General features: G+C 38.8%; 2 protein-coding genes and 1 non-coding gene across 3 annotated transcripts; 1 reads left to right on the top strand and 2 right to left on the bottom strand.

The window, feature by feature from the left end:
- Positions 1–29: 29 nt before the first annotated feature.
- Positions 30–17,033, top strand: CMC2 (C-X9-C motif containing 2). The gene is made up of 4 exons (XM_043898134.1): positions 30–244; positions 9,818–9,930; positions 14,036–14,107; positions 16,659–17,033. Exons 2-4 carry the CDS (start codon positions 9,850–9,852, stop codon positions 16,743–16,745), a joined length of 240 nt encoding a protein of 79 aa, XP_043754069.1. The 5' UTR covers positions 30–244; positions 9,818–9,849; the 3' UTR covers positions 16,746–17,033.
- Positions 4,151–4,669, bottom strand: LOC122691553 (60S ribosomal protein L28). The gene has a single exon (XM_043898133.1). The coding sequence runs from the start codon at positions 4,609–4,611 to the stop codon at positions 4,198–4,200; it is 414 nt and encodes a 137-aa protein (XP_043754068.1). The 5' UTR covers positions 4,612–4,669; the 3' UTR covers positions 4,151–4,197.
- Positions 17,034–23,546: 6,513 nt separating the features above from the next.
- TRNAG-UCC lies at positions 23,547–23,619 on the bottom strand. The gene has a single exon. It is a non-coding gene; the product is annotated as a tRNA-Gly (tRNA).
- Positions 23,620–23,918: the final 299 nt, after the last annotated feature.

Below are 23,918 nucleotides of genomic sequence, written 5' to 3'. Positions count from 1 at the left end.
GCGCCTCAGCGGACTCGCTCTCCCTCCCCTCACAACTCCTGAAAATGGGCTCGTCCAGGCAGGGCGGCGCAGGCGCCTGAGGCGGCGAGCGGCGGGGGCTGGCCGAGCAGGGTCAGCAGTGGAGGGCGCCTTATCTTCGCCTCCCGGAGCTGGCTGGGCTCCGGCGTCCAGGCCGCGCGTTTGGAGGCGCAGAGTCTTCGCCGGTGAATACCGCTTCCGCTCTCCGGGTGTGGCCACTAGTCGGGTGAGTCTCGGGGGTCCGGGCCGTTCGGAGGCGCGCTCTCTTCCTGGCCGCGTTGTGCGGGGAGGCCGCGGGACACCCACCGGGCCCCCCTCAGGTCCCTCTCACGGTCGCGCCCCGCCGTGTCCCGTCCTGCCGGGACTTCCCGCCGGCCTCGGGGGTCGGGACCGCCACGCTGGGTTTCCCGGGGCGGTATAGATCGACCTGAGCTCTCAGCCCTCGGGCATTTTCTGAGGATGAGCTGGTAGTTGAGAGCAGGCTTCGGGGTAGACATTCGGTCTCTGTCTCACAACTCTCGAGCTGGTGACCCTGGGCAGGCTTCTTCCTCCTCGGTTTCCTCGCCTGAGAAATGGGTGTAATCCAGCGCCTAGGTTGTGATAACAACATGTCTGACACGGCGAGCGCTCCCTACGGTGTACGATTGTTATTGCTCTTGGAGATCCAGGCGTTCAGGGTTTGCTTGTGGGAGCCTGTTAGGGCGCCTCTCAGCTGCAGTGAAAATTTCCACCAGTCCGTCCTGCGATGTGAGAATCCAGTAAGATCCTCATCTGTAGACTTTTCAAGGAAAGTGACAGGCAGATCCCTTTTATCGGGTTTAAAGATGACAGATCTTGTTTCACAATAAGTGGTTTATGAAGAGTTAAGTAAATCCTAGTACTGATTTAAATGCATAAAGGAAGTTTGCAATGACAAAGGAATTCTGTTGTAAGACACTCCTTATGTCTCCTTTCCTGTTCTTACAGGCTGCTGCACGTTTGGTTGATTTAAAATGACCCTCATTTCCCACCTTTTTTAAAAAAGAAAAACTATGTTAAGGTCTGAATCAGTGCTCAAATCTGTGATAATACTGCATTCAGGAAACATTTATTGGGCATATACTATGTGCATTTAGGAGAATATCTCCTCCCCTGCTAGCCTGTGTGTTCTTTGATGGTTATGGACTAGTTTTTTTTTTTTTTGCTCTGAACTTAAGGTGATTTGACAGAGAGCTCAGCACCAAGAAAGCGGTGATAAATCCTAGTTCAGGGAATGCTACAACTGGGCCCATGCCTTAAGAAATGACGTGAGGTTGCTGTCAGTAGCAGTAGGGGCATGGTCTGTACTCGGACCACTTGTCACCAACTCAGAAGCCTCTGTTTAGATTTGGTCATTTTGCAGCTGTGATAAGAAAAAGTGAGTGGGGAAGGTCGTGCCCTTTTGTGTCTGCTACTTCTGCTCAATACTGTGCAGTTTGAAGTAGAGAGATACTAATTTAACTAATTCCAGAGCTGAAATTTCTGAAATTCGACTTTAAAAAATATATATGTTTTAGAGAGCAGTTTCTTCCTGGAGAACAGATTCTTTAGGCTCTGAACAAGAGACTTCTGGCCTTGTTTTAAAATGACATTAGAAATTGTAACAGTAGTGTGAATTTCTTTCTGGTGAAGCCACACAATAGCAAAATCTCTCTAAAGAAAGCCTTAGTGGCATTAAAATATAGGGGTTCCCTCTTGTGATTATAGATCTGCTGAAGTGTGTTATTAGGATGTTTCCTCTCTTTTCTTCTAGAGTTCATATATTGCTTGTGCTCAGTGTTTTTTTTTTTTTTTCTTCTAAAATTGTGCCACCTGGTGGTTGAAATCTATCATAGACTGCTTGTTAGATTTTACCTCAGAGTCTTGGTAGAATAAGGTGAAGCAGTGAATAAAATAAAGCTATAAGTTATAGTGTTGGAAGTTTTGGCCACAGCAATCAGAGCAGAAAAAGAAGTAAAAGGAATCCAGATAGGAAAAGAAGAAGTGAAACTCTCACTGTTTGCAGATGACATGATCCTCTACATAGAAAACCCTAAAGACTCTACCAGAAAATTACTAGAACTAATCAATGAATATAGTAAAGTTGCAGGATATAAAATTAACACACAGAAATCCCTTGCATTCCTATATACTAACAATGAAAAAACAGAAAGAGAAATTAAGGAAACAATAACCATTCACCATTGCAACAAAAAGAATAAAATACTTAGGAGTATATCTACCTAAAGAAACAAAAGACCTATACATAGAAAACTATAAAACACTGATGAAAGAAATCAAAGAGGACACAAACAGATGGAGAAACATACCGTGTTCATGGATTGGAAGAATCAATATTGTCAAAATGGCTATTCTACCCAAAGCAATCTATAGATTCAATGCAATCCCTATCAAGCTACCAACGGTATTTTTCACAGAACTAGACCAAAGAATTTCACAATTTGTATGGAAATACAAAAAACCTCGAATAGCCAAAGTAATCTTGAGAAAGATGAATGGAACTGGAGGAATCAACCTGCCTGACTTCGGACTCTACTACAAAGCCACAGTCATCAAGACAGTGTGGTACTGGCACAAAGACAGAAATATAGACCAATGGAACAGAATAGAAAGCCCAGAGATAAATCCACGAACCTATGGACACCTTATCTTCGACAAAGGAGGCAAGGATATACAATGGAAAAAAGACAACCTCTCTAACAAGTGGTGCTGGGAAAACTGGTCAACCACTTGCAAAAGAATGAAACTAGAACACTTTCTAACACCATACACAAAAATAAACTCAAAATGGATTAAAGATCTAAATGTAAGACCAGAAACTATAAAACTCCTAGAGGAGAACATAGGCAAAACACTCTCCGACATAAATCACAGCAAGATCCTCTATGACCCACCTCCCAGAATATTGGAAATAAAAGCAAAACTAAACAAATGGGATCTAATGAAACTTAAAAGCTTTTGCACTACAAAGGAAACTATAAGTAAGGTGAAAAGACAGCCGTCAGATTGGGAGAAAATAATAGCAAATGAAGAAACAGACAAAGGATTAATCTCAAAAATATACAAGCAACTCCTGCAGCTCAATTCCAGAAAAATAAATGACCCAATCAAAAAATGGGCCAGAGAACTAAACAGACATTTCTCCAAAGAAGACATACAGATGGCTAACAAACACATGAAAAGGTGCTCAACATCACTCATTATTAGAGAAATGCAAATCAAAACCACAATGAGGTACCATTACACACCAGTCAGAATGGCTGCTATCCAAAAGTCTACAAGCAATAAATGCTGGAGAGGGTCTGGAGAAAAGGGAACCCTCTTACACTGTTGGTGGGAATGCAAACTAGTACAGCCACTATGGAAAACAGTGTGGAGATTCCTTAAAAAACTGGAAATAGAACTGCCATATGACCCAGCAATCCCACTTCTGGGCATACACACTGAGGAAACCAGATCTGAAAGAGACACGTGCACCCCAATGTTCATCGCAGCACTGTTTATAATAGCCAGGACATGGAAGCAACCTAGATGCCCATCAGCAGATGAATGGATAAGGAAGCTGTGGTACATATACACCATGGAATATTACTCAGCCGTCAAAAAGAATTCATTTGAACCAGTCCTAATGAGATGGATGAAACTGGAGCCCCTTATACAGAGTGAAGTAAGCCAGAAAGATAAAGAACATTACAGCATACTAACACATATATATGGAATTTAGAAAGATGGTAACGATAACCCTATATGCAAAACAGAAAAAGAGACACAGAAATACAGAACAGACTTTTGAACTCTGTGGGAGAAGGTGAGGGTGGGATGTTTCAAAAGAACAGCATGTATACTATCTATGGTGAAACAGATCACCAGCCCAGGTGGGATGCATGAGACAAGTGCTCGGGCCTGGTACACTGGGAAGACCCAGAGGAATCGGGTGGAGAGGGAGGTGGGAGGGGGGATCGGGATGGGGAATACGTGTAAATCTATGGCTGATTCATATCAATGTATGACAAAACCCACTGAAATGTTGTGAAGTAATTAGCCTCCAACTAATAAAAAAATTAAAAAAAAAAAAAAAAAGCTATAAGTTTTGTATTTTTTTTTTTTTTTTTGAGGAGGCTGCTGACAGCTTTATTGCTCTGGGGAGGGGAGGCCAGGGGTTCAGGAGCTCTTGGTGGGACGGCTCGGCTTCCTCTTCACCATCACAGGCTTCTGGCTGCGCAGGATGGCGCTGGCTCTGCGGATGGCGGCCATGCGCAAATCCGGGCGGTACTTGTTCTTCCGGATCATGTGTCGGATGCTGCTGAGGGTGGCCCGGGCGTTCTTGTTGATGGTGGTCCGCACGTAGGAAGTGGCCGGCTTGCGCTGGCCGGATCTCCGCTTCATCACCACCACGACCCCTTTGCCGTCCGCCGCCGGCTCCACGCCCACGGTCTTGCGGTGAATGAGCCCATTGTAGCGAAAGGAGTTGCGCGCCTTCAGGTTATTCGGCTCGGTGCTGTACGTCTGCTTGTTCCTCTTAATCAAGAAGCTGGAGCAGTTCCGCACGACCATCCATTGCAGATGCGCGGACATGGCGGAGACTCCTTTCAGTGCGGCGGCCGGAGACGGAAAGAGGCCAAGTTTTGTATCTTTAGCGAGAGCTCCCTATTGCTTCAACCCTCCCAGCTCGCCCCCAAGTAAAAGTTACGATTGCTTTGCAGGGACCTATTAGACAGTTATAAAAATATCAGATGTCACAGATGAACATTTTTAAGAGTTCAAGCAGACTGTTTTGATATCAATCTGTGCATACCTGAGGAAGTGGATGGGATTGGCATGGGGAGAGAAGAGTTGTAATTGTGAGAAGTAAACTTTCTGATGTTTTCTAAATGCCAGTGTAAAAATGGAACTGAAGTTTTGTGTTTAGCTAAATAATAACTCTTTGAATAGAGTTATCCCTCTCTTTCTCATTAGAACACCCCTACACTAAATCTTACCACAGATGAATGTTTCCTTCACTTTTTTTTTTAATACAGTGTGTCTGTAATTATCTTGGTGCTACCTTTTGAAACTGTTTTCTCTATTCTTGACAATAACAAATATTTATCCTTTGAGTGCAAATTTTATTTTTGGAAATGGCTTAAATTTAATTGTGAACTTAGATTTGAGAAAAAAACTTAAGGATGCAATGTAAGAATATACTCTGTGACATCCTTACTTAACTTAGCCAGTCTCTTGGGCACAGGAGGCCAGATAAATGAGAAGTTCACACAGCAGCTTGTTTCAATGTTGGACAGCTCCAGGAAAATGACATCTGCCCCTGTAACTTCCAGTTTGATTTCCAGTCCTGTCCTGGGACACATCTCAGAGTCAGTTCAGTTCAGCCTTTCCCATCAGGTGACAGAACACTTCAGATATACTAATGATACTACATTTGTCACACTTACTCTTGATATAGGTCTAGAGCTAATTGCATTTTATGGAAGAAGAGACTTCTGTTTCAGATTAAGTAGCCAAAGTGATATAACTTGTGAATATCTGTGTCCACAGTTTTTACCTTCAGACCCACATCTTCTCCCTTCAAGTCCATTACTTGTCCTACTTATTCTGGCTGTTCTTTTTATCTATTTTCTCTGTTGTGGGTTTCCCTTAGTTAGTAAATATTCCCAATTTCATGAATGGCTTCCTGTTTAAACCTAACATCAGAGCCATCTCCTTCCTGAGCATTCGCCCCAATGATATTCAAATTGTCAGTGTTCTGGAGCATGGCTGATCAGGACAAGCACAATACTTTTCTTTTTCTTGATGTGGACAGATACTCTTGTTTCTAGTAATACAGGCTAGTATTACATTGACTTCTTTGAACCTCAGCCTGCAATTAGTCCCTGTTGAACTTGTAGCTAACCAGAGGTTGTTTGGGGAGTAGTTTTTTCTATCTGAATTTATTTCATTCACAAACTGCTGGGAAGGCATATCTTTCTTATTTTGAAAGTGGGAGAAATCTGTCACGGTGAGAGATTACATTGGGTAGTAACTCTCCTATTTACTGTGTGACCTGGGGCTTAGTTTTGCCATGAAAATATGAGTAACACATATTTTAACCTACAAAAAAGCAATTTCTTGTGGTTTAACTGAATTTAAAAAGGTACCTGCTTCCTACAGTTATTGGAAGAATTATGAGACTTGTGCCTGCACATGGTAAGTAGTCAACAAATTATTTCTACTCTAATAATATATTGTTACAGCTTTGAACAAATTTTAAAAATAAGAATATGGAATATATATTTGACTTTTATTCATTTCATGAAATGTTACTTGAGTTATAATAGAGTTTTTAGAATAGGCTTCTAAAGATGACTACTGAAAGGTGTCAGCATTCATTTAAATGTGCTCTAAGAACAATGTTATTGTTTTATAGTTATACTTTGTATATTATACCCAAGAGTACCCCAGTACATATGCCTATGCACCAACAGTTAGCCAAAGCCGGTGGATGGAAGGAAGGGGGAGGAAGAGAATATCTAATTAAAAAATGGGGTAGAGGCAAGAGGGGAATGATTGATAAAATGAGGAATTTGTCAGGTAAGGGATAAGATAAGTGTTTAGAGCTTTAAGTTAAATAATAGCTTTCACCAAGAACAAGAAAAGGAAACTACTATATATGAAACCATTTTCTTATTTGATATAATCATCTAGGATAAGTAGGTAGAAGGGAAGATAAGTAGGTAGAAGTACACCATGGCTGTATGTAGAGTAGCGTACATATTTGAAGTAAACTTTTAACGAAGGAGAAAAAAAATATGTACCATGGTATATACTTTTGCTTATATACAATGTGCATATGTGTGTTTATCTCAGTACCCAAGTGTTTTCTTAAATATTTACTTTGCCAATTAGAGGGAGCTTTTCAGTACCTCAGAAGTTTGTTTCTGAGCTGTAAAAGCACACATTTGAGGGCTGGTTCATAGATATATGCAAAAATATTTTGTTAAATATACTTACAAAATAAAATGTTAAAGACGTTTTCTAGATGACTGAAACCAGTGTACATCTTCCTTCAGAAAAAATAAGCAAGGCAGAAGCCAAATAACTCTTACTATATGTAAGTGTAGGTGTATAATATTGATATAATATTAGATAACTTAAATTGCTGTACGGTATGAGACCTCTTTTTTCTGAGGTAGAATATTTATATCATTTAAAAAGATTGTAGTCAGTGACAGGCAAACAAAACTTGAACCTGGCTGTGTTTTCAGTTTCCATTTCCAATACTCAAGTATTTTAACTTGGCACAATGGCCTGATTTGTGATCTTTAGCTGTGGTATGTTTCTGTGTGTGGCAGGGGATGGGGTTGAGGTTATTAGTCACTCAGTGGAACAGTGATTTGATACTTTTATAAGTTGAAATCTGAAGTAGTAGGTATAATTCTCTGCAATTATTTGTTTAGTCATTTTTAAGGATTTCGTTTGTCAAGAGTAGAAGGTGGATAGGCTGTTTGAATTTCTTGAAACCTTTTTCACAACTTTATTAAGGCATAATTTACATACTGTAAAATTTGCCCATTCTAAGTGGATTAAGTGAGTTTAGTAAGCTTATACAATTATGCAACCATTACCACAATCCTATTTTAGAACATTTTTGTCACCCAAAGTTTTCTTTTTGCCATTTGCAAATTAATCCTCACTCTCACCTTTGGACCTCCACATTGATCAGCTTTTGCCTCTATGAAATTGCCTTTTCTAGACATTGCATGTAAATAGAATCATACAGTACTGTCTTTTGAGTCTACTTTATTTCATTTAGCTTAGTGCTTTTGAGATTCCTCCATGTAGGCACATGCATAGGTTTATTCCTTTTTAGTGCTAAATAGTGTCCCATTGAGTAGATACACAAATTTGTTTATCCAGTACTTGGTTGTTAGACATTTGGATTGTTTCCAGTATTGACTGTTATGAATAATGCTATGAACATTCATATATAAATCTTTGTGGGGATATATGTTTTCATTTCTCTTGGGTGTGTTCTTAGGAGAGAAATTTCTAGGTCATATGTTAAGTTTATGTTTAACTTAAGAAACTACTAAATTGTTTTCCAAGGTGTCTGTACTACTTAACCTTCCCAGTAGCATTGTACAAGATCCCTTTCCACCACATTGTAAGCAGTGCTTGGTACTGTCTAATTTTTTGATTATAGCGATTCTGGTGGATGTAGTGTCTCACTGTGGTTTAAATTTCCATTTCTCTGGTGACTAGTGATGTTCAGCATCTTTTCATGTGCTTAAATAACCATTCCTATATCCTCTTTGGTGAAATATCTATTTAAATTTTTTGCCCATTTTGGGGGTATATTTTAAACACTGGATTGTTTGAAAACTTTCTTTGTATGTTTTAGGTGCAAATCCTTTGGCATATATGATTTGCAAATATTTTCCTTTAGTGTGTAGCTTGTAGAGCAGCTATACACTATTTTATTTTTTAGAGCAGTTTTAGGTTCCTAGCAAAATTGAGCAGAAAGTACAGAGAGACCCCGTAGGCCCCCGCTGCCCACAGATGCCCTGACTCTCTCCCACAGTCAACATCCTCCAAGAGTGGTATGTTAATTACAATTGATGAGCCTACATTAACATGTCATTATCACCCAAAGGGTGACTTGTCTTTTCATTTTATTAATTTTGAAAATGGAAAGTTTTTAATTTTGATAAGTTTTAACCAATTTATTCTTTTATGGATTTTGATGTATCTTTGCCCAACCTAATGGATTTCCCTGGTGGCTCAGACGGTAAAGTGTCTACCTACAATGCGGGAGACCTGGGTTTGATCCCTGGGTCAGGAAGATCCTCTGGAGTAGGAAATGGCAACCCACTCCAGTACTCTTGCCTGGAAAATCCCATGGATGGGGGAGCCTGGTAGGCTACAATCCATGGGGGTGCAAAGAGTCGGACACGACTGAGAGACTTCACTTCACTCCCTTTTGCCCAACCTACTGTCATGATTTCTCCTATGTTTTCTTTCTTGGAACTTTTAAAAGACTGAAATAGTTAATTGGTTCTTTCCTTTGGTAATCTCTTCTGGGTTATAAAGAATTGGTTTAAGAGAGAAATGGGTGAATAGAGAAATAGGTGAATGTAACTATAGCAAACACCTCAAAATAATGTTTTATCTTAGACCTTGAATGCTAATTTTCTTTTTTGTGAATCAACCAATTAAACCTAATTTCAGGGAATTTTTAGATTCTTGTTTTCATTGTAATAACTGCATTTTATGGATAGATCTGCTAAATTTGAAAAAAAAAATCCACACCTACATCTTGTTTCTCTCATGGTTTAGTTAGATTTTCTCAGCCAGATGTTATTTTGGAAGAAAGCAGTCTATATTAATTCACACTAATGTGAGACTGACTAATGGCCCTTTAACCGTTATACATTTAAAAGGGTTAATAGGCCAGTTCTCTTCATTGGTAGGATTTTACCTGAATAAAATGAGTTGTAATCTATTTCAGGAATATGGGAAAAGTAATTGAAGTCAGGCTTGTTAACATAGGCAAGCTGTTTCTGGTAAAGCACCTATTTTGAGGACCAGGTCTCTTGAGTCTGCTTTTTTCTGAACCTGCATGTTCTCTAAATACTCCTGATAACCCACAGAATCTAAGTCATTGGATAGGAAGGTGAGGCTCAGGTTTAATTTGCCTAAGGTCACCTTTCTCTTCTGATAAAGGTCACTGAAATTTCTTACGGAAAATAATTTTAGATCGCATTAACAAATACAGTCACACATATTCAAGACACTCTTGTATCCACAGGTTGCTCTGCTGTGTTCCATCTCCTCCTAAAGATGCATCCTGACTTATCTCCACACTTGCATACTGAAGAGTGCAACGTCTTGATTAACTTGCTTAAGGAATGTCACAAAAATGTAAGAGTTCAGAAAATAACCCTGAAGCAACAGTGAAACCTAGATACAATACAGTGATGTAAAATGTTATCTCCATTAATAGAAGGAAATGATAATGTCTTAGTATGGATCTTAGCTTAGTAAAGATTAGCAGTTGATGCTTGTTATTTGTTTTTAGAAACTACTTCCTTTTTATGATGAGTAGAAATCAAGCCTAGTAATTTTATTAGGGAGCTTCTGAAGTGATACATAGTAGTTACAATCCATGTTCCTTGACCTCTATCATTATGTGCTTAAAGGAAGTTGAAACATTTTTTATAATTACATGTTAACTAGATTTAAATTATGACTGGCCTCATTTGGCAGGTTTACTTAATGGTTGCTGTGTGCTTAGTCGCTCAGTTGTGTCTGACTCTTTGTGACCCCATGGACTGTAGCCAGCCAGCCTCCCCTGCCCATGGGGATTCTCCAGGCAAGAATACTGGAGTGGGTGCCATGCCCTCCTGGTTAGTGGAATGGAAATAAAATTCCATTTTTAAAACCAAAATAGAAAATAGGCCCAATTTTTGCAATACATTAAATTTGACATTTACAGATGTCAATTTTTTTTTTTAATATATTTGGTGTATGAGACAGTTATAAGAAGCATTTGTGTTTTTAACTTTGCATGATGCATTATTTCCTTCTTCATAAACTGTAGATATTTCAGATTCTTATTTAAATGAGTAAAATCTTAAGACTAAAAGTGAGGTAGTAAGGAATGTTGGTGACCTATGAAGTCCGATATTCTTTGAAACAGCATTTCAAAGAATGCTGTTGATGACAATACACTTTCAGCAAACTATCTCCACCATACATCTAGATTAATAATTGATATTGTAAGTCTTTTTAACTTTAGCCATTCTGTGGATGTGTAATAGTATATTATTTGGTTTTAAATTGTGTTTCCCTCGGGCTGATGACTTTAGGCATCTTTTCATGTACTTATTGGCCATTCACATAATGTCTTTTGCCTATATTTAAAAATTGGGTGTTTGTCTTGTTATTGAATTGTAAGAATTCTTTTTATCATTCAGCATACAAAGTGTGTTGTGAATATTTTCTCCCAGCCTGTGGCGTCCTTTTTTATTTTCTTAAAGATGTGTTACAAAGAGTTTGTAAGTTTGATGAAGTCTGTAATAATTTACCAGGTTTTTCATTCATTGTTTATGTTTTTTTTGTTCTAGGGATCTTTGTCAATTTCCTGGTCACAAAGAGTTCTCTCCTATTTTTTTCTTCTGGAAATTTTATAGTTTTAGTTTTTGAAATTTAGGTCTGTGATTCAAATTAATTTTTGTGTATGTTGTGAGGTATGAGTCAAGGTTTATTTCTCTCCCTGTGAATACCCAGTTATTCCAGCACCACTTGTTGAAAGAGCTTTCTTTCCCCACTAAATTACCTTGGTGCTTTTGTCAAAAATCAATTGCCCATATGTGAATGGGCCTACCTCTGGGCTCTCTAGTCTGTTCCACTGATTTATATGTTTATTCTTAACACAGTTGATTTTGACATTATCTTACTGGGGCCACGTGGTCCCATGACTGTTCTGTCTTAATTCACTTGCATTGCATCTAGACTGATCTCTCAGTCCTAAGTTTAATCATTGTTCCCCTTTAATGGCTCTCTTTGCCTGTAGAATAAATTCTGCATTTCTTTGTGTTTCGAGGCCTTCATGTACTGGCCCCTGCTTACACTTGGGCTTGACCACCCTCCTACCCCGCATCCTTCCTGCTCACTCTGTCTGCAGTTGTACTGGAGCATGTTTCTGTCTTCTAGGCTTTTGTACTTGCTTTTTCCCGTTACTTAAAGGTTTCCTCACTGTCTCTACTTCTCACTTGCTTGATAAGGTTTTATCATCCTCCAGGCTTTATTCTGCTTAATTTGTCATTTCCTCTTCCTTTTCTTTCTTGGCCTGGATTCCCTTGGTATAATTGCACTATACTTCAGTAATACTTTACGTATTATTTCCAACTTTATGGCGGTTACTCTCACACTTTTTAGTCTCAGAACTCCTTTACACTCTTCAGAGTTATTGAGGACCCCAAAGAACTTTTGTTTATGTGGGCTTTATCTGTCAATATTTGTTGAATTGGAAGTTAAAACTGAGAAATTGAAAAATATTTATTTTAAAATGACAATAATAAACCATTACACATTAATAGTTATTTTTCATTAAAAAAGACCTTATTTTCCAAAACAATAAAAGGATGAAAAGAATGACATTGCTTTTACATTTTTGCAGTTCTTTTTAATGTTTGGTTTAATAGAATACAGCTGGATTCTCATATGTGCCACTGTGCTCAATCTGTGGTGATATTACAGGTCATGTAGCCTCTGGAAAAATCTACTGTACCCTTGTGAGAGAATGAAAGTGAACAAAACAAATAAGATCCTCAGTTATTAGGAAGATAGGTTTTACCTTCTCCTGAAAAGGTTTTGAATAGTCCTGGGACTACACTTTGAGAACTGCTGCTGTATAGTGATCACTTCATATTTTGTCTCTTCCTTCTGACTCTGAGCTATGAGAGTGGGGCCCAGGTCCACCATGCTCACAATTGTGTCCCAAGTGGCTGTGACACTGTCCTCCATACCTTGATTGATTCACTTATCCAATCAGTAGCTCTGCCAATTTGCTGTCTGGAAATAGACACCAGGTATTGGAGGCTCATGCCATGTGTATACAAGAGCAATACAGTCCAAGGGCATTTCTTTTACTTTTCAACTTTTTATTTTGTATTGGAATATAGCCGATTAACAATATTGTGATAGTTTCAGGTGGACAGCAAAGAGGCTCAGCCATACGTATACATGTGTCCATTTTCCTCCACATTCATGGACATTTCTTTTATCAATGCCACTGGGGCATTTTTGGGTTTGTTTTTCATGTAACGTCACAGAGTATTATTCTCATTGGGTTTAATGTTGAGGTGAAAGTTAGAGTATAAATTAGCTTTTATCTTGAATTTGTTTTTTAAATTTTTTTATTGTCTTGAATTTTTAAAATAAGATGTATGAATATGGGATGATATCAATAAATATAAAGTAAACTATGAAGTATTGCCTTACATTCTAAAAATTTAATCCTGTCTATTGTTTCTGTTTGGCCAGAAGATGTATGAAAAAGCATTGTCCCTTTGTATTGTCAAGGAGGTAGTTTATGCAAAGGAATTATTTATCCTGAAAAGGTCATTAGGTAATCACTAGGAAACCTTAAATCCTTGCCAGAAAAACTCTGATCATTTATTCAGTGTGGACAAGAAAAGTACATTTAAAGAAACAGGGAAAAAAGAAATAGCATGACTGTTACTAATAGCATGACTATTACTAATTATGTGTTGTCTGGTTTCCATGAAAGCCTTAATTATAAAGAAAAGGAAAAAAGTGCTTATTGTTACAAGTTCAGCATTTATGGCATGTCATTATAGGAGATCACCATGCTCTCTGACCTACCCTTAAAAATGGCAATGTGCAAACACACTAATTATGGCAAAGCAGAACAGACTTTGAATATTAGGCATTGATTTCCTTTTATTGTGAATTAGTGACTTGTATCTGGCCCATACAGGCTGTGTAATATTAGTGTTATGTGTTTTTAATTTATTTTGATGACATTTTGAATAGAGGCAAATGAGAAAATGGCTTTGGCACCAAGCGTTTCATAGGTAACTCTTCTATGGGACAGGAGAGTTTGCTCATGAAGGAAGTTACTGTCATGTCAGTATGGCTATACTGCATTTTGACATCACTCTGCAGTAGAGGATGGATAACATGCCCTTAAAGAAAGGGTATTAGGTAATAAAATGCTTTTCACTAGGTCATTATGAGGTTTTGGCAGGTTAATAGGCTTCTCTTCTATCAAAGAAAAGTCTTTTATTTTTCATTTCTACCTATAGGACATTCCTTCCTTTTTTGTAGGAATGCTAGGGTAAGCCCATTTATTTGTATATTTTGTCCTTGTGGGTTAACTGTTTGATTAACTATTAGCCATTTGCTTATTGACAAGGTGACACATTAAATATTTCAATTCTGAGCCAGAGACCTTAGCATATTATGGGATGAAATATTTTACCCCTTTTCTTCCTTTTAGCACAGCATTCTGAAATTTTTTGGTCATTGCAATGATCTTGATCGGGAGATGAGAAAATGCTTGAAGAATGAGGTAAGGAAAACATTAAAGAATGGAAATGGTTGAGCAGTAGAAAAGAATATTTTGGAGCAATATTATTTATTAATACCATTATTAAGTTGTTTTTTTTTTGGCAAGTTTTCATATAACACCAAAACTTGACTTTATAGGTATGTCTTCCCCTAAAGTCAAGAGGAGAAATGAAAGCGTCTTCTGGGGACAGTTTTGGAACATTGCTGGTTTTTTTGCATGTACATAAATGAAAGCAACTATCTTATAATAATCACTGTAACTCCTCTGGATGAATTTTAGGGTTTGAGAAGTTGAATCTGTACAGCAGAAAGAATTGTTGATCAGCTTTTAGCTCTAGCAGGTAACTAAAACTCTGGGCCTCAATTTCCTTGTATAACATGAGGAGGCTAGATTTAGGCTCTTTCCAGCTTTAAAATTTGGAATTTCTTTATAATTATAGTATATACAGCCCATAGGGATCTAGTTTGACTTGTTTGGAAAGACTCATTTCCTGAACACAGCTTTAGGTTATGACTTGGACTTGGGCAAATAGCCAAAGTTTATTGACTTTTTGTAGGTACCGCAGACTGAACAGAGTGCATTTTAAATCTTTGAAAAGAACTTTAATTCCATTTCTGTTTTATTCATCAGAAATTTTATGTCCAGAACCTTTAAAAAGATGTAACTACTAAAAGTCTGCCTTCCAATTTTCATTTTCTGTACTTTTGAACTTTCTCCCCCCATGAGCCTCATATTGGAAGGTATTAGATATTTGAAGACATTCAGCATCTATCGTTAATCATTTTTTCCTGGTTTCTACTTTGGGCTTTTTTCCTCCCTCCTTCCTGGAATCCCCTTACAGCGTCTTTACTGTTTGAAGAGCTTCCTGGAGTTCTGATAATTTTCTTCATGTGCACAAATGGGTATATGTATACGTGTTTTAAACTGATTTTTGAAACACTTTTTCTTTATATGTAAAGGGTATTTTGTATGGAAGCTAAACCTAGGGCTGTCTTCCTTTTTTAATAAGATTATGGAAAAATAAGCCCATGCTGTTTTATTTGGTATAGGTATTTATTTCTTACATGCTTTCAGTTGTGTGAGATGGCCTTTTTCCTAAGCTTAGATTTTTTTTATCCTCACAGTTTAGTGATTTTTGTCATTGGTTTGGTGATTATATTTTCATATGAAAATTTCCCCCCCAGGTGGTCCTGAGCTGTCAGGAACTATTTGGTAGAAGAATGTTGGTAGATTTAATCCTTTAAATTTTAAATTCTTATTTTGTCCCAGTTTGTTTTTGTAAAAATTTCAGATTTTCTCCTTGACTACTTTCTAGTCCTCTCTGTGGTTTTTATGTTGCTTCATTTCCTGATTTATAGATTGTTTTCTATCTGTTCTTTCATCCTTCAGTTCTCCAAACCTGTGCTCATTTATTTCCTCTCTGTTTTTAATGCTTCCCAGTTTCCCATTTACTGCTCCTAATGCTCTCCTCCTACCATTTCCTTCATGTGTCATTTAAGTACTTCATTCTCTGAAGCTTTTAACTAGAAAAAAGGTCTGGCCAGTTCTTTCTGACCCTCTCTTTGCTGCTGTGTTGCTGCTTTTGTCCTTTTTATTAAAATAATCACTAATACTACTAGTTTTGCAATGTCCTCTTTTGTTCCTCTTACTTGTTTGGTTTGGTTTCTGCGTTTTTTGGTGGCATTTTGTGAATAACATAATAGTCACCGTTTGTATCTTTTTTTTTTTTTAATTCAGGGGCCATCTTGACTCCCTTTGGAGATTTCATAACATATATTTTAATATAAGCTCTGTTTTAATTTGCTCTATGACTTATTTTATTGGCTATAAAGTACTGTCTTTTGAAGACTTACTTTAGAATCCTCTTTGCAAGCTGATTTTAGAGGCTTCATATGATATGAAGAGATATATCAAATATTTTTCTCAGAGCAGGTATCCCTCCATGTTCTAGAATTTTCTTCTTTAACCTTTTAAAGCAATAAAATGCCCTTCTCCCCCTAGCAGTCTTATGAGGAAAATTAATGTAGGACAGATAAAAGGAATGTTTTTGTTAAAGAGACCTGGTGCTTCATCTGTTATTTGAAGTGGCCCTTCGATGAGGAAAAAAAAAGTTTGAAAATTGCTACTATTCCAGAAGATATGTTAGAACTCTTGAGTCAAAACTTTAGACTTAGAAAACTGCTTAAAGATTATCTAGCCCAACTCCTTATATTTGAGGTTACTGGCCCAGAAAATCAAGTAAGTACCTCAAAGATATGAATGTCAGGGCTCAGGGGATGGAAGCTGGAGTTCCTGATTAGTGCTCTGCCACTAATCTTTTGTTTCTTTGGCTTCTTTCTGTATCTGACGGCTGAAAGATTTTGATGTCCAGCTGTTTACATGTACTCAGTTTTTTCAACTTGAATCTGCTTTTACTTTTTTCCTACTCTACCTAAGAACTCCTCTTGCACCTTTAAAATATATCTTTATTGGTGTATATATTATAAGCTTAGTATGTAAATAGTGACATAATCTGCTGTCTCTTTTCTCTCCCCTTCCTTTTATTTTCTAGTACATGGAAAAGAGGAACAAGAGCAGGGAACTTGGCAACGCAATGCGAAAGAGACTTTTTAATCCTCCAGAGGAATCTGAAAACTAGATCTTATTTTCACTGGATGCCTTGCCTGAGAGAAGACCCAAAGACTCTTGGTTGGTAACTGAAGGAATCCTGTTGCATTTGGTCCCTAAAATCCTTTGAATGGAAAGTGACCCATGAGAAATCAAGCCTTGGAGAAGTATGGAAGCCCTGAATCTGGAATGTTTGTCGGGCAGAGCTGTTTGTACCCTCCCTCCTCTACCAATGCATCTGAGACTTCTGTTTCTTTCCTTTGCCTATGACCTGTTAACATTTGAGTACCTTAACCTTCAATAAAACCGTTGATTCTAATCATACTTCCTCTGTTCTTTTAGACTGTCTTGGAATTAGGGCTGAATGGTGCCATTAGACTTCTCTTTTTGCAATGTGGCACTTCTGGAGCCTAAACATTGAAAGCACAGCAAGAGTTTGGGGAAATCCCAGCTGTGTTAACTCTGAAAATGTTCCAACTTGCTTGTTTTTAAAGAGCTCTTTTCCAAAAGGTTAAATGTTTAACACTGATAAAATTGCTTCTGGCTAGGATTTAAGTCTGAGCAGACTTAGCTTTTCCATTTGGTTGAAGGGCCCACCCTGGGTGCCAGCTATCTCCTGGGGCTGTGTCCTTCCTTTTTGCTGGGTGCATGGTTCTTCTTCCCAGATTCATTTCTAGCAGCCATCCTGCCAATGTTCCTTTTGCCATGCAGTGTTTCTGAGACCTGTGAATCTGGAAGCCAGCTTCCAGTCATGGCCACAGCAGGGGCTTGAACTTCCTGTTGGATAAGATTTTAGCAGACTGTGAGCCATGAGTTCCTTGTAGTGAACTCTGTGTACATGTATGGTAGGAGGCCTTGTTGAGTGTCGGTGTTTACTAGTGATTTCCCCATCACAGGAGGCATTGAAAAGGCTGGACCTTCATTTAGCAAAGGAGTTAAACAGGGTAACAGATTTAGTGAAGATATGGAGGAAGAAGCAGAATTAATTCTGAGGTCCCTTTTAAGACTCAGATTTATGAATATTTATTCAGTCACCCCTTCCCCTCCCAGCCTCCCTGAGACCAAGTACAGGTACAAAAGTGAGACATTGTGTCTTCAGAAGCTTGTAGTGAGCTGACAAATTGACTGTTAGAGCAGTATAGTAAGTACCATGATTAGTCAGGTGCCATGGAAACATAGGGCATCCATGCCCAGCCTTCAGGAAGAAGCCACTCCAAGAAAGCTACTTAGCAAAGATGACCTTTGGCAAACAGTGAAAATGAAATACATTCTTAGGAACTTAAAGTTGTTTAACCTGAGCAGAATACGAGAACTACTAGTAAAGGAAGATCACAAACAGCTTTGAATTCTGTTGCAATTTTATCTTCAGTGCTGTGATAACCACTTGGGGGTTTAGAAGTGATGATTAGGGATTTATGGGGGGCCTTATTTGGAAGGATGATGTGTTTCACTCTGTACTTCAGTAATATTTTTCTGATTATGGTTTGGGGCATAAATTGAAAGAGATGGGAGATTATACCCAGGAAGACCAGTTTGGGTTTTTCCCCAATATAAATGAGAAATTAGGGCCTGAGTTAAAGAAGGGCTTGGGGATCAGGGTTTTGAGGGAAATTTGGACCTAGAATCAGCATTTCTGACTACGTGGAGGGTTTAAGAAGAGTCCAGGCAGCCTCAGGCATTTGATTTATGTTTCATGCTGATGGTCCCTGCCCTGTGTGAGAGGGAGTTCAACAGAGGTGTGGTGTGCAGTGCAGAGTTTGCAGTATGTGTGTGTAAGATCCGGGTGGAGATGGATGCTTTTAGACTTCTGAGTGTTAGAACCTAGAGCTTATTAGGATCACAGACTAGAGCAGAATTGGGAGATGGCAGCATGCAGGTCGCAGCTAATGCCCTGTGGGCCATGTCTGTAGTGAACTGTGAATGTTTATAGAGCAGAATGAAACCTTGGGGTCACTTAATTTTTTAAAACTTGTGTAAGTAGCAGCTTTTTATGGAGCATTCAAGCAATTTGTATGTTTTACAGAGTAAAAGTTAGGCACCCTCCTTGACACCCCGGGATTCCTTGATGCCCCAGACGTCTCTAGCCGTCAGTTGAGTGAGTTTCCTTTATACATTTACACAGATATTTCAGGTCAGGAGAAGAAGCCCTGTGTGTGGAGAAGGAGCAGGCATAGAGGTAGAAGATAAACCATAGGAAAATGTGCCTCAGATTGTCAAGGGGGCTAGGGAGGAGGGAGTTTCATTGAGTCAAAGTAGGGCTGAGGTGCCAGGTGGTTTGGTTCCTCTGTCTTGTGTGACCTTAGGACAGTGTAGTGTGGGGTGGGGAGAAGTGGGTGGGAACCCAGGTGGAGCTGAGGATTCAAGCACCTTTGAAAAGTCTTGGCTCTGAAGAGAAGGGCAGTGCTGTGTTGAAAGATGGTCTTCAAAAAAATCGAAAGAAGGTGGGGAGTGGCACTTGGGAATGGATATATGTTGAAAGAATGCCAGAAAAGAAGGATTCATTTGTGGAGTAAAGTTCTTTGAGGATGCGAAAATGAATGAGAGTCAGGGCTCAGGCTGACAGTGATAATGTTTTTTTCCAGAAGACAAATTAGAAACTTTGAAAACTTGAAGCACTATAGGAAGTGCTAAGTATTCCTTTCACAGAGCAATAAATACCTATTTGTGCAGGATGCCGTGCTGTTTCTTCTCCAAAGAATTAAGAGGTTCTTTCTGAGCACCAGAAGCTCAGACACACTAACATGGTCGCCAGTGACCAGTGACAAGCTGGTAAACGTTTAATAACTGACTCTCAGGAAAAAAACAAATGAAACCACTCATTTGTAGCTTTTGTGATTTTCCATGGTGTAAAGTCCTGCCATGGCAGATTTTAAGGTACCCAGCTGACCTAGCTGAAGGTGGCGTAGGGAAGAGAGGTGCACACAGGGGTCCCTCCTGAGCTGACACCCACCCTCACAACATCCACTGCTCCACAGAAGGAATCACCCTTGATTGCCCCCCAATTGTCACCTTTCCCACCTCCAGCATATGGTGAATTGAAAGTACCTGTAACTGAGGTGTATGCTGAAGCAAGAGTGTTGTGACTTCTGTGGCAGGGTAACTTCAGTCCAGGACTCCTGGAATCCAGAGAGTGTCCGGGGCACCTCATTTTGTAGAGGAATGAATAACCATTTGCCAGGTGAATTAGGAAGGAAATGAGACCTGCCTCTGCCCTGAGGGTTGGGTTTGTGTCCCAGGAGCTCAGATGCCTCCTGCCCTCAACCCTCCTCTCCATAATCACACCATGATAGCCATCTCAAGGACTTTGGGGATCTTCCTGGCTGTGTGACTTCTCAAGGAGTGCTCAGCCTGAATTTCAACTCTTATTTTTAAAACGAGGTTGTCAGACTAGTATACAGTGCTGTTTACCTCAAGCTGACAAAGCACTAAGTAATCAGTGGGAGAAAACTTTGTTTTGTAATTTAAAAAAATGCTATGACTGTGAGAGGAAGTTTAGCCAGGGTGTTTTTGCTCTTTTGTGTTGTTTTCGCTCTAAAGTTCCATCCCATCTAGATTTCGCTTCCTACCTTCACGTCTCTTTCTGACTGCTATAAGTTACCACCTTTACTCATAGGACTGAGTCATATCCCTCAAGAGTATGGAGGCTAAATCAAGGGTCACAAATACTGCTCAGAGCTCCTCTCCTTGCTCTGGTCTGACTTCCCTCTAAACAACCAACCTTCTTTCTATTGCTGGGGAAGTGCTTTTCATGTCCTGCCCGGAATATTCCAGCTGTTCCTAATTTCTGTACAATAACATGCACACCTAAGGCCTTGGCCATATGAACCCTTTCTAGTTTTCTAGCTCCTTCTAGGAAGGGAGTTTGTGAAGGAAAAAAAAATGCTATGGAGCTGGCACACAGTGAGCAAGGGAGAGAGGAGGAAGGAGTTTTCTTCATCTACTTAAATACTTAAGTAGTGTTACTTAATACCTTGCTGTAGTAAATACTTTTCTGCCATCACATACTACACTCTATCCTTTTTAATGTACTTTATTATATATGTGTTTTATGCTCACTGCTAGTCTTATATATTAATATATTTCTAGTTAATTTTTGTTGTCTGAAGCATGTTCTCGCGGATTCCTCAAGAAACAGTTTCTCATGGAAACAGCACTCCCCGGGTTTTGGCATAATGATAACAGTTTGTCTGTACTGTTAAAGAAGGAGTCTTGATTCTAATGATTTTTCTGACTTAGTTTGAAGTCTTTATTGCCTTTGCATAATATTAAATACTATGCTTTCTGAGATTCCTTGGCTTTCCTCTTCCATTTTTATCTGAGCCCTCACTTTTCTTTTTTTTTTTTTTTTCTCTTTTTTTTTTTTTTTTTTCTGAGCCCTCACTTTTCCATGTCTCTGTTCTTCTATCCTGCTCAGCTTTTATTCTACTCAGCATTTCCTCCCTTTTATCCTGCTCAGCGTTTCCTCCCCAGGGTGGGATCTTATCCTGGAAAGGAACCCTGGAGGATGGGTGTTGAAAGTTCACAGAGGCTAAACTGTTTCATCCCTTTCCACACTATTCAGGGACCTGTTTTTTAAAACAAAAATTGTCTTTAAATTGAAGGATAATTGCCTTAAGTATTGTGTTGGTTTCTACCAAACATCAACATGAATCACCATGGGCCCCTTTTAACTCACCCACTATTGAAGTAGGCAAAAACCCACCCAGTTGCAACTGCTAGTCTCAGATTGGCTTGTCAAGCTTCGCCATGAATATTCACTGACTATTTTGGGCGCTTCAGATGTCCTATTGCTTCTCTGCTTCTTACCATATAGTAGATGCCGGTATATCACGGCTCTGTGGCACTTGGTTTGCCTTCTGTTTTACTTTGTGGGTTACCTGTTTATCTACTTTTGTCATAAATATTGTCCATGGGCCTTTGTTTGTTTGTTTTGGTATTATCTAGTTTCTCTGCTTTTATGTGGGAATTTGCAAAGATCTAAAATAAATTTGCTCCACAGCCATCTTTCCAGAATTTCTTGTTATTACCCATCATGTACACCTGATTAACAAAGGCTAGAATTAATCAATATCTCCTGAGTAGAATGTACTTTAACTTATACCTTATCGTTATTTCCTATCCAGAGATGTCTCTAGCTTTTTTATCCCTTAAAGTTTCGGTTTTTAACTTCAGTATGTGTTTAGGTTTGCCATAGGTTGCTTGTCATTCCATCTTGTATCCCACTGTTTCTAACTTTAATTACTTTCCTTCTGAAAAACAAACCTTTGAGGTTCTTTTAGTCAGCGTCACTAGTTGTAAACTCTTTCAGAGTTTGTCTGAGAATGTATGAATTTTGTCCTCACCTTTTATGGTATTTTGGCTGGGTATAGAATTCTAGGTTATCATTTTCTCTCATCATTTTGAAGAGCTTTTCTTACTATCTTCTGGCTTATTGTTTCAAATTTTTTATCGCCTTACCTTTCTGTCCTGCCTTCTTGGTAATTTTCTTAAATCTATTTTACAGTTTACTAATTATCTCTTCTGCTTTGTCGTCCCCACTGTTCAAACAATCCATCAAGTTTTTTATTTCAATGACTGATTTTCCCTTTCTAGAAGTTTTATTTGGTATATTTTCAGGTTTACTCTTTCTATTCTCATAAATATTGTTCTTATATTTTCAATTCTTCTATTTTAAATAGTTTTTATCCAATAGTTCTATTATTTGAAGTTTTTGTCTGTTTGCTATCTCTTCCTCATGGTTGATTGTTTCTTTGTGTGTTTTTAATTTCATTATTGTTAGCATATCTTTCACAGGGTTTATTTAATTGAACTTTGTACAGTGTAACTTGAGGTTATATTCTACTGTATTTGCTTCTACTAGGTGCCCCAGAGGTATTACTGACTCAGAGCCTAATTTTTCTCGTCGGGAATTCCTGGATCACTTGAGTAATGAAAATTGCTCAGGTTTAGACTCAGTGTTATAAATTCTAGGTGAAAATTTTTCTGCTCAGAACTTAAGATATGTCAGGGTTTACCCGTATCTCCCTGTGCTGGTGAGTGAATGTTTTCTAGCTTCCTTTTCTTAGAGGTGAGTGCCCTTTTGATGGTCCTGGTACAACGTGGTATTCTTACTTCCCACACCACTCCTCATACAGACCCAGTGTCTTCAATCTTTATGTATGAATGAAAACCTATTTCTAGGTTACTGGAACTGGTCCCGGATGCACAGCATCTCCTGATGCTCTTATCTTTCCAGTTTAACAATGCTTTCAACCCCCAAGAATTTTCTTTACTTTATTGTGAGCTCAACTGTACCTTAAAAACCTCATCTGAAATATGTTCTCGCTCTTTTTTTTTTTTTTTGGTTCATGCTGACCAGCTTGTGAGACTGTAGTTCCCCAACCAGAGATCAAACCAGGACCCCCCACAGTGGAAGCACAGAGTCCCAACCACTGGACCACCAGGGAATTCCCTGTTTTCTAGTGTTTTAGAATAGCTTTTTAGTGGGAAGGTTTTCAGATGACCTAATCAGCCATGTTATCAGAACTGATATCGCACGCATAAAATTTTAACTTTCCCTAGAGGGTGAGTGGAGAGTGAAGGGAGTTGGAAGGAAGGGAGAAGTGAGAAGGGCACGGTGAAGAGAGGAATTGTAAGAGAGCCTTCTTTTCCAGGTGCCTTCATTGACGTTTGGACTCCTGCTACTTAACTGGTCCATAGTGAGCAGTTTCAGCATCACCTGGGAGGTTTGTTAGAAATACGGAGTCTTAGGCTCCATTCCAGACCTACCAAGTTAGAATCTGTATTTTTATATTTAATTTCTTTTTTGCCACACTATGCAGCATGATCTTAGTTCCCTGACTGGGGATTGAACCCATGCCCTCTGCATTGGAAGCACAGAGTCCTAACCACTGAACCACAAGGGAATTCCTGAGAATCTGCATTTTAATAAAAATGTCCAGGTGATTTGTGTGCACATACAAATCTGACTTAGACTATTTCTGATCTAATTACCTTCCATAAAATGACTTTTTTTTTTTTTTTTTGAGGTCAAAAACCTTCCACTCTTGTCGACCACTTCTCTGGCTTTAACTTTTTCTCCAGTTAATTTTTAAACACTTTCCTGAAATGACTTTTGTATTGAGGTATTTGAGAACATTCCTATTGGTGATATATTGAGGAAGTGTTAATGTGACAGATTGTCATATTGAATATGACAGCAAAA

This window comes from Cervus elaphus, chromosome 4 (assembly GCF_910594005.1).
Source record: "Cervus elaphus chromosome 4, mCerEla1.1, whole genome shotgun sequence".
NCBI lineage: Eukaryota > Metazoa > Chordata > Mammalia > Artiodactyla > Cervidae > Cervus > Cervus elaphus.
This window is presented reverse-complemented; position numbering and strand designations above follow the sequence as displayed.

Coding starts and splice junctions, on each gene's coding strand:
- LOC122691553 (XM_043898133.1), bottom strand. CDS start 4,611: ATGTCCGCGCATCTGCAATGGATGGTCGTGCGGAACTGCTCCAGCTTC.
- CMC2 (XM_043898134.1), top strand. CDS start 9,850: ATGCATCCTGACTTATCTCCACACTTGCATACTGAAGAGTGCAACGTC. Junction 9,931..14,035: donor TTAAGGAATGTCACAAAAAT/GTAAGAGTTCAG, acceptor TCTTCCTTTTAG/CACAGCATTCTGAAATTTTT. Junction 14,108..16,658: donor GAAAATGCTTGAAGAATGAG/GTAAGGAAAACA, acceptor TTTATTTTCTAG/TACATGGAAAAGAGGAACAA.